This window comes from Odontesthes bonariensis, chromosome 19, assembly GCF_027942865.1.
Source record: "Odontesthes bonariensis isolate fOdoBon6 chromosome 19, fOdoBon6.hap1, whole genome shotgun sequence".
Classification (NCBI taxonomy): Eukaryota; Metazoa; Chordata; class Actinopteri; order Atheriniformes; family Atherinopsidae; genus Odontesthes; species Odontesthes bonariensis.
Genome location: NC_134524.1, coordinates 25,022,359 through 25,042,527, shown reverse-complemented (window position 1 = coordinate 25,042,527; position 20,169 = coordinate 25,022,359). Strand labels below are relative to the sequence as shown.

At 42.5% G+C, this 20,169-nt stretch overlaps 1 protein-coding gene across 1 annotated transcript; it reads right to left on the bottom strand.

The window, feature by feature from the left end:
- Window positions 1-1,221: 1,221 nt before the first annotated feature.
- Window positions 1,222-19,991, bottom strand: LOC142369297 (uncharacterized). Its single transcript, XM_075451635.1, has 3 exons — window positions 19,795-19,991; window positions 18,365-18,544; window positions 1,222-2,829 (listed from the first exon to the last, which is right to left on the bottom strand). Exons 1-3 carry the CDS (start codon window positions 19,798-19,800, stop codon window positions 1,711-1,713), a joined length of 1,305 nt encoding a protein of 434 aa, XP_075307750.1. The 5' UTR covers window positions 19,801-19,991; the 3' UTR covers window positions 1,222-1,710.
- Between the last annotated feature and the right edge of the window lie 178 nt (window positions 19,992-20,169).

The following is a 20,169-nucleotide window of genomic DNA, read 5'->3' as shown; positions in this document are numbered from 1 at the left end:
AGGAAACACTCACTGAGAACCAGATCTAACGTGTGACTTCCACTGTGAGTCAGCTCAGTTACAAACTGGGTTTAACTTCTGAGGTTCGTCTCTGACTGAGGGACTGTCTCTGTCACGCTAACAGCCCCCCCGGCTGGCTTACCATGTTTTGCCACATATTCACAACATGACGGGGTTCTTTCGGGGGAGGTGACTTCACTGATGACCATCTGCATACAGGAAGACAGTCCTGCGTAACATTCAGTGGCTACAGCGACTGTCTTGCATTTCTGGTGGCTACTTCCTGTTCAGCCAGGACCGTAGCGCCAGTCGCTAACACAAAAAAGTCACCGCTGATCACATCTTTAGGCCAAAGTGGGATTTGTCAGTGAGATTCTCCCACTGTGAGCGGCACAAAGCGCTTTCTAAGATACTCTTAAGGACATAATAGCTGTGGGGACGTAGTTACTACAAGAACACAATACAACTCCAAGTCTGTGCTGAACATTTTCCACTGAAATGCTCAGGGTACGCCAAACAGTCAGCTTAAAACTAAAGGGAACAAAAACAGCCTGAAGCAGGTTTAAATGATCAGAGTTTCAGTTTGTAGATACAATCCAATAAAGTATAAGGGTGTTGTGTGCACACTCTGCCACAGGTGTTCTGGGTAAGTTGTGTAGCCGTCGGGGCAGAAGAAGAAGAAGAAGAAGAAGAGTTGTGGACTAAAACAACGTGAGCAGCGCGACTGAGAGCATCTGAGATTACAGCAGAATGTCTGTTTGGTAAATCTGCTCAGTACCTGATTGTGTGAGTAACTGAGCAGTAGTAGAAGCAACAAACAGATCAGTTCAGTTTTCTCGTGTTAAACGGTTCAATTCAAAGTACCGTTAGCCTGCTTAGCTGCCTTTTCCCTCAGTGCAGCCATGACATTTGGACTAAAATCCGTTCACACATCTGATTCCAACACAGACATTTGAACGAGTTTCACAGCTTAAAGTTGAGCCTCGTGTCCTTTTAGTGTTGGAACAGCCTTAACTTTCAGCTTCAGTCATGAGCATCGTACAGCTGTCTGGGAAGTACAGGGAACAACTCCAAACCTTTTTCAGCCTGCGTTAAAGATTTCTGGTTCTTTGGGGTAGATGATAAGGGTCAACTTTCCCTCGTAACCAGACACACATTTTCTTCAAAAATATCTGTGTAGCAAGAACATGAAGAGAATGAGAAAAGTTAACATCTGCCCTTTAATGAAATACAGAACAATGAAATACAGACGAGTGTAAAGCTCGACTTCACATCAAACTGAAATGATATATTGCTTCTTCAGATGTTTACAGATATACCCACAGCTGCTGCAAAGCTACTTTGTGGATCTTAACTTTAAACAAAACAAAATATGTTCAGTGTAACAGAATAAACATGTTTCTACTTTCAAACAGACTGCATTTTATTCTGTCCATCAACTCACAATTGATGCCATGTTTGTCTTGAACGTCGGGAGATCCGTCCCCAGTTAAAGCAATCCCAACAAATTATAAAGCATTTTCAATGGTTCTTCAAACATGTGCTCCCCACAGAACATTCAGAACTAAAGTCCTGACAAGAGAAGGTGGTAATCCACAAAGAAGATTTTTAATCTGAAGAAAGGCAAGGCTTCTGATTGGAAGTTCCTGTTGCTGCTCCCAGGTGAATGTTTGCTTATCTGCCATAAAAATTGTTGTTGATTTAAGCCAATCATTTCTCTGCAGTGTGACTACGTTGGTGTCTCTTTAGACTAGATAATAAAGTGAAAGCTGCCCCACACTGACCACAGCTGTATGGCTTCTCTCCTGTGTGACTACGTTGGTGTGTCTTCAGATTACCTAATACATTGAAAGCTGCCCCACACTGACTACAGCTGTATGGCTTCTCTCCTGTGTGAATACGTTGGTGTCTCTTTAGACTAGATAATAAAGTGAAAGCTGCCCCACACTGACCACAGCTGTATGGCTTCTCTCCTGTGTGACTACGTTGGTGTGTCTTCAGATTACCTAATACATTGAAAGCTGCCCCACACTGACCACAGCTGTATGGCTTCTCTCCTGTGTGAACACGTTGGTGTCTCTTTAGACTAGATAATAAAGTGAACGCTGCCTCACACTGACCACAGCTGTATGGTTTCTCTCCCGCGTGTATACGTTGGTGTGTCTTCAGATTACCTAATTCAGTGAAAGCTGCCCCACACTGACCACAGCTATATGGCTTCTCTCCTGTGTGATAACGTTGGTGTCTCTTTAGACTAGATAATAAAGTGAAAGCTGCCCCACACTGACCACAGCTGTATGGTTTCTTTCCTGTGTGTATACGTTGGTGTGTCTTTAGATTACCTAATGTAGTGAAAGCTGCCCCACACTGACCACAGCTGTATGGCTTCTCTCCTGAGTGAATACGTTGGTGTTTCTTTAGACCACCTAATTCAGTGAAAGCTGCCCCACACTGACCACAGCTGTATGGCTTCTCTCCTGAGTGAATAAGTTGGTGTCTCTTTAGACTGCTTAATGCAGTAAAAGCTTTCCCACACTGACCACAGATGAAAGGTTTCTCTCCTGAGTGAATACGTTGGTGCGTCTTTAGATTAGATAATTGATTGAAAGCTGCCCCACACTGGTCACAGCTGAAAGGTTTCTCTCCTGTATGAATACGTTGGTGTTTCTTTAGATCAGATAATTGAGTGAAAGCTGCCCCGCACTGATCACAGCTGTATGGCTTCTCTCCAGTATGACACTTCTGATGATACCTCAGATTTGATCGTTTGATAACTTTCCCACAGTCCTTATAGCAGTGCCATCTGGATCCCTCTTGGGCTCCATGTTTCTGCAATGACAGAGAGGAAGAAGACTTGGATCCTTTTGAAGTTCACACAAAAGATTTCTCCAAGCCAGGGGTGTCAAACTCATTTTGGTCTAGGGGCCGTATACAGCTTAATCTTATCTCAAGGGGCCAGATCAGTAAACTCGTTCCAAAATTACATAGAACTAACAATAAGCACTTTTTCTTTGTATTAGTGCAAAAAAAAAGTAAATAATAAAAATCTTTACATTAAATGAATTGTCCTTTTACTAAATATATTATGAACAACCTCAGTTTTTAAGAAAAGTATGTGCAATTCCAACAACACTTTTACCCAGTTTAACATTTATTTAAGTGCATTATGCATAAAAACTGATCACAGTGATTTCACAATGTGGCAAAACATTTAGTCACAGTTTTGTGGAATTTAAAAACACTGTCCTGCCTGTTAAAATACACCAAACACATCAAAATGTAGAAATGAATTAATTAATTAAAGATACATTTTCCACATCTGGGAAGCAATTCTGAACACATGAATTGACTCCACACACTTGAAATCTTAAGTGCCAGCTGTTTTAAACAGACATTTGATAAAGTAAATTTGTCCCCTTCCTTGTTAATGCATATAATGTATATATATAAAAAACCTCACATAGATAACATATGTGGCATGCATAAGAAATAATATTTTACTCAAAACTATTCTGTTGTAAATCTGTTACTGACTAGCACTGACTTTCACAGCAATTCCTACAGCAAATATTAACTTCAACTGTTTATTTTTATAGTGCAACGTTGAAAGCATCATTCCACAGGGTTCCTACAGGGTTCTTCAAGTCAAATTTAAGTCTTTTTAAGACCTTTTTAAGACCATTTATAAAAAAAAATAATACTTATTTCACAGACCTACCGGCAAAGAAAAACGTTTTTTTTTTAATTTGTTAATTTATTTCTCAAACAAATGAAAGTGTGGACTGTGTAAAGCATTGATGAAACATTGCAGCATAGTAGTAGTAAACGCTACAACACCACAGCACAGACAACAAGCCAAACAGAGGTGTAAAAAAAATCAAAGAAAATTTCAGCAGACCACAAAAAAGTTTAACTGACACAGTTAAGTTTTTTTTTTTTTTTTTTTTTAAATCAATCTTATTATTGCAAACAAGTCTTGGTACAGAAAATGGCATAGTATAAACAGTAAGTATTATCAAAACAGAATTATACCTTTACATATCTGTTATAACAGGAGGACAATGGTGGAATGAAGAAAAAAAAAAAGGAAGTAAAGTGCAACATTTTAACCCTCTAGACCCCAACAGAATTTTACAACAATGCTCCAGATTCCTGAGAATTCCGAAAGAAATGGGCAATTTGAGAAACATTTCAAATAACCAAGAATAACTTGAAAACTAATGACAAGTGTTCATTGTAAGTTTCTTTCTATTTAAAGATTGGAAATGGCTCTTTCAAATGATACGTGATCCTTTAGGAATTATTCATTCATGTATTCCATAGACGACCATTTAACTGTATCAAAAAGGATATTTTGAGACTTAACAAATATTCACTCCTCTTTTTAACTTGAAATGGATAGTTATAGTACTGTAGGCATATTTAAGTTTTATTTTGCATAACATATCAACATCTCAGGTGATTCTGAACAACCTCAGTAATAATAAAATGAGAGTAAAGTGAATGTAATGAAATTAGTTTTTATTGAAATTCAGTGTAATTTCTCCCCTCACCCCCTGCCATACACACACACACACACACACACACACACACACACACACACACACACACACACACACACACACACATTTACACACATGCCTACATGTAATGTAAAGCGACCTTGGGTATCTTGAAAAGCGCTATATAAAACTAAGTTATTATTGTTATTATTATTATTATTATAATAGACGATAGGCTATAATGCAGAGAAATAGTTTGGGCCCACTTCAGAACTTCACTACAGTACCATGACAAAACTACCACAAACAATTTTCCACAAAATGTATTAAGTATTTCAAATACGTTTGCACAATTACATTTATAAGATCGAGTTGATCGTAGTCTAACTCTGGCAACCTAAATGCTGGAGCTATCACTTGGTGGACGAATGATGGTGACAGGTCCGGTTTGAAATTCTCGCATTATAATCAGGCACGACATCACTTGAAATGTTTGTTGATAGGCGCCTACATAAACCGGGAAATATGTGTAGGCTACTTATCCCAGGCAGGTAGTTAGATTACCAGTAGCAAACAAGGAGTTAGACTTTAAAAAAAAATCTACAGTTTCGTTAGACATTTCCTCTCCGGAGTTCAGCATTTCGAGTTGCTCTTGCTAGCTGTCACTGGATTACGTCGCTACAATAAGGAAGGACTTGGATTTGGAAATTATTACTACTATTTCGGGATCTTCAATGGTAACCAACAGATAAGGTAATGATCATCATCATCTTTGCTTTATTATCTCTTAGTTTAGGTGTAGTCTGGTGTAGGTGTAGTCTGTAGTATGTTCTGTTGAAGGATACTGACCGGCAAGCTCGCAAATAACTAACGATAAATCAGCTGGAGTTAGCATGGCAAATCAAAACGGCTGTAGGTGACAAGGTTGGCCACTACGTCTCAAATTTAGGTTGTATATCTATCTAAATCACATTTACAACTTACGTTCGTGTCACTGAAATCCGAGTCGGACAATTGCGAACCGGTGAAAATTGCCAGGTAAACATCCACGGTCTTTTCGGAGCTGTCATTTTCTTGATCTTCTTGAATTGAGTGGCTGAGGTAATCGAGTGATAATGAACGAAGTTGGTAGCTACTAAGTAATACTTGGCACACTGCGAACTAATATCAAACATAACTACAGTAGATAGCACAATTAGCCGGCTAGTGAAGCTGCGCCCAAACGCAGAACCTCCGCTCTCATATCAGTCTCAACTGCGGCCAAGAGAAATCCCTCAAAAACATGACAATATCTCGAAATAATTGAATACAAACATATATATTTTAATACAACAATCTGTTCATTAAGCTGTTGTGAACTAGTGAAGTGTGTAGTTACAGTTCAGCAACATCATTTTCCCGTAGTAAGACGTGTATTTTCATGCCGGCCGGCGGCGGCCGCTATGGGAGAATAAAGAATGGCGGGCAACGGCCGCTATGGGGTCTAGAGGGTTAAAGGACATCCTCAAGGATTAAATACAGATAGCAATATGAGTTGCTCCATTAACACTTTAAGTTACCTAAAGTCCTTATTCACAGTCTTGTTTTATTTTTAATTATATTTATCAAACCCTCCCCACCCCCCACCCACGGGTATGTTTGGGCCACAAAAGGATTGATAGGGAGTTTTTTTAAAAAGAGCTAATAGTGGGTCCCAGGTGGAACGGAAGGATTTCAGAGAACCTTTTAATGAGAATCTTAGCTTCTCCAGCTGGAGGCTTTGTAAGATGGACTGTATCCATTGATCACGTGTTGGTGGAGAAGCATGAATCCATTTGAGGAGAATAGAGCATCTAGCTAGCAGAGTGGAGAAGGCAACGACACGGCGTACAATGGTGGGCACGTCTCCAAGTGCAGGGAGACCGAACAGTGCAGTTATAGGATTGGGGTCTATCTTTATGTTATAGGCCTGTTCAATGGTTCCAAATATGTCAGACCAAAATTTGTCAAGCTTCGGGCAGGTCCAAAACATGTGCATGTGGTCAGCCGGGGATTGGTTGCGTCTGTTACAAGCATCGCTCCGATCCGGGAATATTCTAGCCAACTTAGCGTTAGTAAACTGAGCTCTGTGGAGAACCTTGCATTGGAGTAAGCCATGTCTAGCGCAGATGGAGGATGTATGAACTAGGTTGAGGGCGTCAGTCCATTGGTCATCAGAAATTGTATTACCCAGATCACTCTCCCATAGCTCCTTAAGAGATAGCGTAGGATTCGAAATAAGGGAGCCAATCTGGCCATAAAGAACTGAAATAAGCCGTTTTTGGTTTGGGTCAAGAGTGACGATTTTATCGATTGGTGATTCAGGGGGGCGATTAGGAAAGTGGGGGAAAAGCTTTTGAATGAAGTGCCTGGTTTGAAAAAAACGGAAGAGATGGTTGTTGGGCAAGTTGAATTTAACTGACAAGAGTTCAAAGGAAGAAAAAACACCATCCACGTAAAGGTCGTTAATCGTCAAAAGACCACCGTTAGACCAAATGCGGAAGGCCGGGTCAGTAGACAATGGGGAGAATAGGTGGTTATTTGAAATAGGGGCATGAATTGAAGCTCTATGTAACCCGTGTTGTTTCCTGAATTGGATCCAAATATTTATGGAACTAGTAACAATTGGGTTATTTAATTTTTTTATGGGTAGTTACCGGGAGTTGAGAGCAGATTATAGAGTGTAGAAAGGAGGAAGGTAACAACTCAATATGAACCCAGGGTGGGCAGGGGTCTGAAAGTTTACAGTTAGCCCAATAGAAGAGTTTGTTAATATTAGAAGCCCAGAAATAGTGGCGAAAGTTGGGGAGCGCCAGGCCTCCTTCTGGCTTAGGGAGTTGGAGACACGACCTTCTAATACACGCCGGCTTATTGCTCCAGATGAACGCATTCAACTGCTTGTCGAGATCAATGAAAAAAAGACTTGTTGATGCACACTGGGATGTGTTGGAAAAGGTAGAGAAACTTTGGCAGGATGACCATCTTTATAAGGTTGACACGACCCGCAAGAGACGGGGAGGGAGGCCCACCTGGTCATGTCAGCTTTGCATTTGTCTATAAGTGGTTGAAAGTTTTTAGGGAACAGGTCTTTAAAAGAGCTTGAAACAAACACCCCCAGGTACTTGAATCCCTCCAGAGCCCTTTTAAAAAGGAAATATGGATTGGGGGAGTGCCTTTGCCATTTTATTAACCAGAAATACTTCGCTTTTTGAATGTTTAGTTTGTAACCTGATATACGGCCAAATTGATCTAGAATTGACAGTATGGGGGGAAGAGAGGATAAGGGGTTCGAAATCATAAGGAGAAGGTCATCAGCGTATAGGGACAATTTACGAACCATGCCGTGACGTGTAATGCCTTCAAACCTATCTTGGCTTCTGAGCCAGATAGCGAGAGGTTCAATAGCAATATTGAACAGCAGTGGCGTGTACCACGTTGAAGAGAGAAAGGGGCAGATCGAATGCCATTGATATGTACCGAGGCAGAAGGAGAGGCATACAGGAGTTTAATCCAGTAAATAAAGTGGGAGTCAAAACCAAATTTGTCGAGAATAAAAAACAAGTAACCCCACTCAACCCTGTCGAAGGCCTTCTCTGCGTCAAGAGACACTATGACTTCGGGGGTGTTAGAGGAAGGAGAGTAAATAATATTGAGCAACCTCCTTGTGTTAATAAAAGAATGTCTCCCCGCCATGAAGCCTGTTTGGTCGAGCGAACCTATATCTGGCAAGACACGTTGGAGGCGGGTGGCCAGTATTTTGGACAATATCTTACAATCCACATTTAACAGTGAGATTGGTCTGTAGCTGCTACAGGAAGTAGGATCTTTATCTTTCTTGAGGAGCAGTGAGATGGATGCAGTGGACAAAGTTTGCGGCAGTCTGCCTGTCTGGAGAGAGTCATTGTACATTCTTGCCAGAATAGGGGCTAACTTAAAGAAATATGCTTTATAAAATTCGACTGTATAGCCATCGGGCCCAGGAGACTTCCCACTTTGCATAGATTTTATTGCATCTTGTATCTCCAGAGTGGAGATGGGGCTGCCCATATCACTAGCAGTGTTCTCGTTGATTTTGGGGTATGTTAAAAAGTTGAGAGGATTTGGGGTTGTGGCGGGGATCTGGGGGCATTCCGAAGTGTAGAGGTTGGTATAAAATTCTAAGAAAGACCTGTTAATATCAGCTGGGTTAGAAGAAAGGTTACCATTAGACAGTTTAATTTGGGGGATTAATCTGGACGTACTGGCGGCGCGAGCTTGTTGAGCTAAAAGTCTACCAGCCTTGTCACCCTGCTCAAAATAACGCTGCCTACACTGTTTCAGTTGTCTCTCAACAATGCCTGTCATTAGAAGGTCGTGTTCCGAGTGTAGCAGAAGGCGTTTTTTATAAAGACAAGGGGAGGGGGAGGAAGAGTATGTTTCATCGAGTAATTGAAGCTCCTCACAAATTTCGGAAATCCTAGCCTTTTCATCTCTTCTCCTACGTGTAGTGTAAGAAATGACCTGTCCTCGCACTGTGGCCTTAAGAGCCTCCCAGAGAACACCGCTACTAACGTCAGGAGTGTCGTTAATTTCAATGAATGAGGAAATCTGAGTGGAAACAAAATCTTTGAATTCACTATCTGACAGCAGTAGGGAACTGAATTTCCATAATGGAAGGGGAGACCTACCAAGAGGGAAATTAATGTCAATTGAGGTGGGAGAGTGATCAGAGATGGTTATTGAGTGGCATTCGCACGAGTTGACTAGATGAATCAAGTTGTTATCGAGTAGGAAGAAGTCAATTCGTGAATAAGTGTGGTGCCGGTGCGAGAAGAAGGAAAAGGCTCTACTTTGGGGATTAATAAATCTCCAGGGGTCTGAGAGTCCTAATTGTGATGCATTATGCAGTACTACTTTAGCGGATTTGGAGAGAGAAGATTGTGTGAGCGATGACCTGACGAGACTCACGTCTTGGACCAAATTCCAGTCCCCGGCCATAATAATACGGTGGTTGTCGGCATTGGGAATTCGAGCAAAGAGGTTCACAAAAAATGTTTCATCATCCCAATTGGGAGCGTAGATAGAAGCTAGTATTACTGGTGTGTTCTGCAACATGCCCGAAACCACAACGTAACGACCATTAGGATCTGAAATTGAATGCGTTAATTCAAATCCGACATTCCTGTGAATAATAATTGCTGCTCCTCTGGCTTTGTGGGAGAATTTTGAGTGAAACAGGTGGCCCATCCACGCCCTCTTAAAACGAAGGGTATCAGAAGATTTAAGATGGGTTTCCTGTAGGAATATGACGTCACCTTGAAGATGTTGCAGCCGTGTCATTACCTTACCAATCCTAGCAGCGTTATTCATGCCCTTAGTGTTCCAAGAAATCAGGAGCACTCCACTACGTGTCGTTGTCATGGGAGAAACCATCAAAGAGGGAGAACAGTTGACCTGGACAAATACTGTCTTTTTTACACAGGAGGGTGGGAAAAAGAAGACAGAAAATTATAGTAATATTGACGGTAACAAAAAATGAAATAAAAACCCATGTTACCATACCCAGAACTAAACCCGAATTACACGACATAATCAAACACTAGCTTTAATCTGTGTAATTACACAATGTTTGTAATTACACTAACACTAATCTTCCGGGGTTCTATTCCCTATCTAAACATTAAAGGGGAACTCCGGGGCATTTGAAGCGTGTTTCCATTGCTAGAGGTTGTCAAATACTGATAGTAGGACACATCCATCCATCCATCCATCATCTATACCGCTGAATCCGTCGATCGGGTCGCGGGCGGGCTGGAGCCTATCCCAGCAGTCAATGGGCGAGAGGCGGGGTACAGACACAGAGAGGTGCAAATCTGCGCTCCCTGTGTGGAGGTCGCTCCACATTACTGGGCATGTATTGTTGTAATGTTTTAAATACTTGAACGCAGTTTTTCTAGAGAATATAATTGTTTTGTATATGGGATTATTCTCCATCGACTCTTTTGGGCTTTCACATGCGCGAGCCTACAACCAGCCGGTGAGTTACATGCTGTTTATAAAGTTGTTTTGTAACGTCCCCATGCCAGTAATGTGGGAACCATGCATATGGTTTTGATGGTAAGGCTTGTGACTTTATTGTCGGATGGGTTATAAAGTGGTGTGACGTTTCTGCAGTGTGCAAGTTGTTGTTTTACGTGGAAGGGTTAGCGCGGGGGGGGGGGGGGGGGGGGGCAAAAACGTTGTCACCGAGGACTTCGAACAGAAGCTCAGAGAAAAAGATGGAAGGCTGAGGTCCTTCGATGGATTCAGGTAAGCCGACAATTCTAATGTTATTACGGCGACTGCGGGACTCAAGGTCCGTTAGCTTAGCCTGTAGCCTGGTGTTGCTCTCCGCTAGTTTAGCATACTTTGTATGCGTCCGTCTTGTTGGTTTGCGTTGGCTTCAAGAGACACAATTGAGTGAGTATGGTCAGAGACTGTGGTTTGAATGGAGTCCAGTTTGGCTTCGAGCATTGAAAAGGAAGCGTTAAAATCCGAAGAAATAGCGCTCCGAAGCGCCTCCAAGTGGCTAGCCAGGACCGCCATGTTGAACTCCGAACCTGCTGCAGTAGCGAGGTCGCCCCTGTCAGACTCGTCCTTCCGGCCTGATTTTGATGGTTTGGGAGGCATCATCCAGCACCAAAGTGTTCTGTGTGGAATAAATAACTTGGCGATGGCCAAAATCGAAACTATGGGCATTTGAAATGTTAAATGAATAAAAGTGACGGGAGCTAGACTCGACGCTGCCTACTGCATTTCGTCCAAACCGGAAGCCCCGTTAAGTTGTTTTTTAACATTGGTTATGTTAGCGAGCTACTTATTCCATGCTTGGAATATGGGGAGTAGAGAGAACTATAAATAATGAAAATCAACAAAAAAATGTGTCGTTCTGTTGAGGCTCTCATCGAACATAAGAACGAACGGTGATTTGTTTACCTTGGACACCAGTTCCTCTTTAATATACACAGCTAAACCAAACTTGGCTATGTACGCCGTTTTGTCGGGACCACAAGTAATTGTGGCAGCGATGTCGGAATCGGGGAACATGCATTTAAACAACTCTGAAATACCCTCGTTTCCATTATATGAATGGTGTTTGGCGATTGTGTTAGGAGTCCACAACACCTCTGCTTTCATGGTTGGTGTGGACCCAAAAGCTGTTCGCAGATCTACTCTAGTTGCGGTGACGGTCGTAACTTGAGGGGCTGTACTAGCAGTTGGCTGGTTAACGTTATCTGCTAGCTCAGATACATTAATAGCTAACTGGCTAGCGTTGGCCGGTTGAAACACCCCGGCGATGGAAGGACGTTGATCCTTCGCTTCGATATTATTAATTTGCTTGGAGGACTTGGCGTGAGACTCTAAAGCCTTCAAGCCCATGGTACCAAGCTGAATCCTCTTTTTGCACACTGTGCAAAAAGCCTCGTATACATTATTGTCCACTGGTTTTAACCAGTGACAAAATGATTATTTCTCGCGCCACGCTTCATTACATTTACATTTCCCCATAATCCCAGCAAGAAATGGGAAGCAAGGAAACGCAAACTAATGTTAAAAAACAACATAACGGCGTAAGTTAAACTTTCTTGTTTTCTGCTGAGATTTGCCTTGATTTTTCACGCTTCTGCTTGGCTTGTTGCTGTGGTCTGTGTCAGTGCTGTAGCAATGTGATCGGACCCGGGGCGGAGCGGTAGCGGCAGCGTTGCGTTCTCAATGATTGGTTCCGCCACTCTTCATTTAGGCTACATTATTTAGGCTTTTCAAAATAATAGTAGCCTAGTTGACAAATGAAACGTTTGAGGAGAATATGATATGGGGAAGTTACTGCACAAATTTTAAGACCCAGATATCAAAATTCAAGACTTTTTCAAGTCTTTTTAAGGTATTATTTCCAAATTCATAAATTCAATGCTTTTAAGACTTTTTAGGACCCCGTGGGAACCCTGTTCCATAGGACTTAGTCTTGCTCAGTATTTGCCCCTGAAATTTGGCATCTTTTAGCCTGCACACAAATGCATCAATATCAGGCATCATGTCTTGAGTAGCAGCCAGTTTCAGAATCTCCTTTAAGTGTGAGCTTTGAGCGCAGCTTCGTTTAATTAATGTTCATTACAGAGAAAACTTGCTCACAAAGATAGGTAGACCCAAACATGGACAACATTTTTGCAGCCAGTGCTGTTAATTTAGGATAGCCTGGTAGGAGATACTTGTAAAACGTGTCCAAGCTCAAAGAGGCAAATTTGTCCTTCAATTCTACATCACACTGCAAATCAATGATTTCGAGTTGCATGTCAACGGGCACATCAGAAGCTCTGACTGCGAATGGTGAGCGAAAAACTGTGAATTCTGTCTCGAGTTCGCTAAAGACCTGGAATCGTTTCTCAAACTCCCTCAGCATCCCTGAAATCTTGTCTTTGTACTGTTTCAAGTCAGGATTAAAGCTTGCTGCGCACACACCTCTTAGACATGGAAAATGAGCAAGGTCACCGCTTGCCATCTGTGTCTCCCATAACGTGAGCTTTAACTTGAATGCACGTATGCTGTCATAATACTGTTATAATTTTTTTGCATCCTTGCAACATTTTGTTCAGATTATTCAAGTGCTCTGTAATATCAACGATAAATGCAAGGTCCTGCAGCCAAAGTGGGCACTGTAATTCCTTAACAGGTTTTCCTTTTTTCTCCATGAATTCTCGGATTTCTCCACGTAGATCAGAGAAGCGCTTCAGCACAGCACCTCTGCTTAACCATCTCACCTCAGTGTGGTATGGCAGACCATGGTTAATGTTACAGCCCCTGAGAAGGCTGTCAAACTGACGATGATTGAGACCTCTGGCTCGGATGAAATGAACAGTTCGGACAACCACTTCCATGACGTGATCCATTTTAAGGACTTGCAGCATAATGCCTCCTAATGCAAAATGCAATGAAATGTCCAAAAATCACCCCCTCCATTTGTGGCTTGTACTTTCTCTCTGAACTTGGTCACAACACCTGCCTTTTTCCTCATCATTGACGGCGCACCATCAGTAGCCAGGCTTACGGCGCGGGACCAGTCCGCCCCAACTCTGTCCAGCACTCCAACGACTGAGCAAAAAATGTTCTCAGCTGTCGTGGTGTCGGTCATAGGCACCAACTCGTGAAACTCCTCTGTGACAGTCAAAGTCTCGTTAACTCCACGAATGAATATGGCCAGTTGAGCGATGTCCGTAATATCGGTACTCTCATCAATTGCAACAGAAAATGCCAGAAATGACTCCACTTTGCGTCTCAGTTGGCTGTCCAAATCTGCCGATAGTTCCGAAATCCTGTCTGCCACGGTATTTCTCGTCAAGCTAATATTGGCAAAAGCTTGTCGCTTCTCAGGACACACAATTTCGTCAGCCTTCAGCATGCAGTTTTTGACGAACTCCCCCTCACAGTACGGCTTTGATGCTAATGCCATTTGGCTAGCAATTAAGTAGCTGGCTTTCACCGCAGCATCACTGACCTCTCGGCTCCGGGTGAAAAAAGATTGCCGTTTCCTCAGACCCACCAACATTTCATTGACCTTCTGTTTTCTCAGTTCTCCGTGCAAGTTGTTATATTTTTACTATGCTGACTTTCATAGTGGCGCCGAATATTATATTCCTTAAAGGATAAGATCGGTTTTTTGACATTGGGCCCTTGATTTCACATTATAACATGATGTTCTACTCACCCCTGCTTGTTGTTGAACATTTGGAGCTGTTCCGAAGATATTCGAGAGGCGTCTGGCTGCTCTCTTGAGATATTCGGCCATGAAACGGTTTCCTATGGGCAAGCTTATACAGGTACAAACTATGCTGTTTATAATTTATTAATTACTGTACATTAGCACTGATAACGTGGAGGTGCGTCGCTTACTTAAAAAAATCCGGGTTATTGTAATTTTGTTTTTTTCGTCGTAAAGTGGGTGTTACTGACATCATCGTCGTGCTACTGCCACAGACAGCCCACAGACCTGCTGCCTATTTATTCATTCGGCTAAAATTCAAAATTAGTAACCCGGATTTTTTTAAGTAAGCGACGTACCTCCACGTTATCAGTGCTAGTGTAGAGTAATTAATAAATTATAAACAGCATAGTTTGTGCCTGTATAAGCTTGCCCATAGGAAACCGTTTCATGGCCGAATATCTCAAGAGAGCAGCCAGACGCCTCGCGAATATCTTCGGAACAGCTCCGAATGACCAACAACAAGCAGGGGTGAGTAGAACATCATGTTATAATGTGAAATCAAGGGCCCAATGTCAAAAAACCGGTCTTATCCTTTAAGCACGGAAACTTGCTGCTTGCACACCAGGCACACGGGTTTCCCATTCACTTCCGTGAACATATAAGAAGAAGTCCATTTTTCTTGAAAAATCCGACACTCTGTATCCACTTTTCTCTTTTTTGACAAAGACATTTCGCTGATGAGGGTGTCAAGGCCAACAGAAAAAGCGGGTAAAGCGATTGCACTGACTAAAACACAGCGCCGCTACCTTATTTTTTTAATAATGCAGATTTATCCCCCGGGCCAGACTGAACCTGCTGGCGGGGGCGGACCGCCTTCAGATTCACTCTGAGCTGTACAAACAAAGCCTGCGTAGTTATAACAATGAGCTGTGCAAGGCCAGACAGCTGCATTTATCTGAAATGATTAATAAGAATGTCAACAACTCTCCAACTGTTTGCTATGGTGTAAAAACTCCCGAATCATCCTAAACAGTCAAACCCAGACCTCCTCTCCACTGAGAATTGCAACGAATTTGCCAAATTTTTTAGCCAAAAAATAAAAACGATAAGACAAAACATTCACGCAAGACAGACAAACAAGAAAACTAATCTGTGTCTAAAACCTAGAAATAACTCTGATGTTATGTCACAATTTGATATTGTTGATTTAAAAATCCTAGAGGGGGGCGGTCGGTGGCGTAGTGGGTTAAGCAGCCGCCCCATGTACAGGGGCTGCAGTCCTCGATGCAGCGGGCCCCGATTCGACTCGCGCACCGAGTGGCCCTTTGCTGCGTGTCTTCCCCATCTCTCTGCCCCCTGCTTCCTGTCTCTCTCACACTGTCCTATCATTAAAGGCATAAAAAGCCCAAAGAAATACTTAAAAAAAAAAAACAGTTCGGCATCTGAAATAAACCACTTGCAATCTGGACATAATACCATCCGACTTTTTAGAAACTGTTTTTACCTCAGTAGAAAGTGATCTCCTACAAATAGTTAACAGCTCACTGGCATCAGGCATTTTTCCCAAGTCACTAAAGACAGCTGCCATTAAGCCATTAAACTCTAGACTTCTCTATGATGAACAACTACAGACCTGTCTCTAACCTCTCTTTTATATTCAAGATTATTCAGAAAGTTGTATTTAACCAGCTCAACAACTTTCTGAATGAAAGTAGAAGTCTTGATAACTTTCAATCAGGCTTCAGACGTCATCACAGCACTGAAACAGCTCTGGTCAAAGTGTTAAACGACATTAGGTTGAATACTGATTCTGGTAATGTTTCAGTCCTGGTTCTGTTGGACCTCAGCGCTGCGTTTGATACTGTAGATCACAGAATCCTGTTGCACAGGCTGGAAAACTGGGTTGGATTTTCTGGAGCGGTCCTTAACTGGTCCAGGTCCTACTTAGAAGGCCGGACTGATTTTGTTACAATTGGCAGCTATGAATCTGAGCGAGTGGCCATGACGGTGGGGACCATCTGTACTGGGGGCTGTGATCAACTCTGGCTGGGATGTCTCTGACTTGTGGTGAGCATTGGCTTGGCCGGGTGGGGGGGTCTGCGGCAGTGCTCCACTGCTGTGGGCCCCTCGCTGGCCTATTAGCTTGGTGTGTGCCCGAGTGGAGGCGTCCTGGTCGTGGGTTGTGAGCAGCACCCAGTGCAGATGGCATCCTGTCATGGTGTTTCCTGACCTGGCTCCTCTGTATTCAGCCACACGTTTCTAAGTTCATTTTATTTTATGTATGTATGTGTATATATATATATATATATATGTGTGTATATATACATATATGTGTGTGAGTGTGTGTGCATATGTCTATTTGTGTGTATGTGCGGCAGGGTGGGGTGGGGATGGGGGCTGCTTTTAAACATGTATAGCACTTTGTGCTACATTTTTAATGTATGAAAAGTGCTTTATAAATAAAGTTTGATTTGATTTGATTTGACTTGTGGAGTCCCCCAGGGGTCAATTCTTGGACCTCTTCTGTTTAACTTGAATATGCTCCCTTTGGGTCAGATATTGCAGAATTTTAACATCAATTATCACAGTTATGCAGACAATACACAACTTTATGTGTCTCTGTCACCATGGCGACTGCAGCCCAGCAGACGTACTGTGTCAGTGTCTGGAGGAAGTAAACACCTGGATGAGAGAGAATTTTCTACAATTAAATGAAGACAGAACTGAGATCATTCTGTCTGGGAGCAAAGAGAAGAGGGTCAGCGTTGGTAAACATCTTGAGACTCGGGACCTTACAATCACTGACCAAGTTGGTAACCTCGGAGTGTTGATAGACTCATATCTGACTTTCAGCAGCCACATCAAAGCTGTCACCAAGGCAGCTTTTTACCATCTCAGAAACATCAACAGAATTAAAGGTTTCCTCTCCCAAAAAGACCAGGAGAAACTCATCTATGCATTCATCTCCAGCACACTCCATTTCTGTAATGCTCTTTTAATTGGACTTCCCAAAAAGAGCATTAAATGCTCTGGTGAGGGCGCTGAGACAAGGACTGACCATGGAGGACAGTAGATCCAGAAAGAACCTGCAACGTCATCATCCTCACCCCAAGATAAGGGGTCTTCACCAGCGCCAACAGCCCAACAAGTGGAGTCTTCACCAGCCCCGGCAGTCCAACAGGCGGAGTCTCCCCCGGCCCCAGTTAAGGACCGCTCCAGAAAATCCAACCCAGTTTTCCAGCCTGTGCAACTAATGGAAATTACTGCTGTGATTTGATTCTTTTAATAAGCCATGTAACTGGCTATGATCCAAGGTGTTGAACAGGTGTGATACAGGTGTGTGGCCACAGCGTGCACATCTGATGCTGCTCACAGTGCTCCTCAGTGTGCTCAGGGAGCTGGTGTGTTTGCCCAGACACATGAAAAATTAGAGGGAAGGCAGCTAAGTATGATGGAGTATCGCTCAATGACGTCCACTATTTCTGCCTCCCTTCATATCAATGCTAACAGCCACCTAGCGATAGCTGCAGCTGTTACGGTGTTTGCTGCTCGGAAGCAGGGGAGTGCTCGGGCTGCACTTCGGTCTGCACGGTTTACACAGCAGGCAGTGATATGAAGGGAGAGAGAAAATAGGGCCAAGCGATGTGAGCTCTGACTTTTTCTGGAAGGAGGATTTTGTGATGCAAATGTATTACTCTTTTGAACGCGTATTGTTTTGAGAAGCAAAATGCTTTATTTTCGGGACCTTAGCAAACTAGCCGGACTACTTTCATCAACACCAAAACGAGGCTGGAACTCTGCTCACAGGACGCAGCAGGGGGTAAGAAGATGTTCATAAATGATGTTGCTGATATGGGATGTCATACAGCTTCATGTCAAAAGAGGCGAACTATACCTTTAACTTTGATGTGAATCTTTCTAAATATTTTCTGTTTGTTTGTTCTTTAGTTTTTTGTCATGGTGTATTGTCTGTATGTTTTTATGATACCTGCCTGAGGACAACGAATGAAATTTAGCAGCTGTGCTAACTCCGGCATATTTACATGGATGCTTTGCTGATATGTTGATTAATGTGCAGAGTCCTAACCAAATAAATAAGAAATAAAATAAAAACCTCCTCCACACTGACCTGTGGCCCGGTGGACCCAGAGGATGAGCCGGCTCTGTTACTGGTGGAGGGGTTCTGCTCCTGGTTCTGCTCCTGGTTCTGCTCCTGGTTCTGCTCCTGGTTCTGCTCCTGGTTCAGCTCCTGGTTCAGCTCCTGGTTCAGCTCCTGGTTCAGCTCCTGGTTCAGCTGCTCCATTCTGGTCTGCACAGTTTTCAACCAGCCAGTCACATTCCATTAAACTCATTACTGTGCTTTTTATTTAAATCCCTGTGAACTTTAAAATGCTTCTTTAAAGACCCACTAAGGTCACAGTTCAAAATATTTGTAGCTTTTTGATCAAATTCAGAAAAAAATGTAATAATAACTTTGTAGACCGACACCCACTGTGTGCAATATCCCATAAATCTCATTTGAGTCAGTGGAACACCATCAACTTAAATCATTTTACTACATTAAGACAATGATCCTGTTTGAGGAAAGGGTCCCAATATCATCCCAAAGACTGAGGTTTAGATTCTCTCCGTTTCTAAACCCGTTCTCATTTCCAGAACCTTTTTATCATGTGCTCAGTCCTTGTTGATTCGTGGATAACAGAAAATATTGGATATGTAAAGGAAAGTGAATAATGAAGCTTTCATGAGACACTTCTGAAGAGGACAGTCAGACTGTCTTTTAATGGGCTTCTGAGTGTAAATCTGAGAAATCACACACTGATACTGAGGAGAACTGGATTTCTACTGCTCCTGTGATACTTTCCTGGATCACCCACAAGTCTTTATAATAATGCTGACTCCTCTTCACACAACTTAAACTCTTCATGTCATTAAAGGATTTATATTGAGCATAATTAAGTCCCATTTGAAGATCTAATCATGAAATATGGCATATTGTGTACATTAAACACATCAAATCACATGTTTTGGCTGCACACTTCTATCAAAAAGCCAAATGATACTCAGATAAGTCTGGAAAGAACCATTCTACATTTGACATTGATCATCAAACTTTTTCAATCACAAAAGATTTCAGCAAAACTACAGACAGAAGTTCAGAAAACTCAAACTTTAGTGGGAAATGTGACAGGATGGTCAAAAAGTGCCTCAAAAGGTTAGAAAAGAGGAAGAAAAGGGCCCAGAAGTATGTTTCACACACAGCTAAAAGGATAAAGCTCCATTTTATTTGGCCATCTGGCCGGCTTATTGAAATCTATAGCTGAGGTTGTGTTTCTGGGATGGTTTAACGCTTTAACGGTTAGCATTAGCGTTAGCATTAGCATTAGCAGGCCGGGCTAACTGTGAATAGCAGGCAGCCAGGTTATCTGAACTTTTTACTCTCTGCTGCATGTTCTGACTGCCCGTGTCCAGCAGCAGGAATCAAACCAATGACACAGAGCACTTTGAAGACATTTCTGCTAACGTCTGACCGCTAAATTCATTCTTTTCTGGACTCACCTGCATGCAGCTTTCTGTTGATATGCTACCAGATGTTCCGAGATGAGCCGAGATGAGCCGAGGCTTCGCAGTGTGTGTCGGGTAATGGGCCGTTTCTCAATGTGCGTATTTGTCTGTAGAGATGTTTCCAACAGGGATTTGACTCTGAAGCGCGTGTCCAGTAACTTCGGATGTATTTTGTGAAGCTCGTACTGAGGCGCGTGTCGATGACTATATGGTGACGTCAGAGGCCTTTCGAACCGGCCGTACCATGTGACCGGTTTAAGAGGGGGGGTTTTTTCAATAAAATGTATTGTTCTATGTAAATGTACAAAAAGCATGGCATACAAAACATTGTACAGATATATGTAGTGTTGAGCTGACTGTAGAAATATC

What these genes read in the sequence shown, in the direction of transcription:
- LOC142369297 (XM_075451635.1), bottom strand. An exon ending in CTGGGTCCACCGGGCCACAG is followed by an intron (nt 2,830 to 18,364) that starts GTCAGTGTGGAG and finishes CTGTCATTGCAG; the next exon opens with AAACATGGAGCCCAAGAGGG.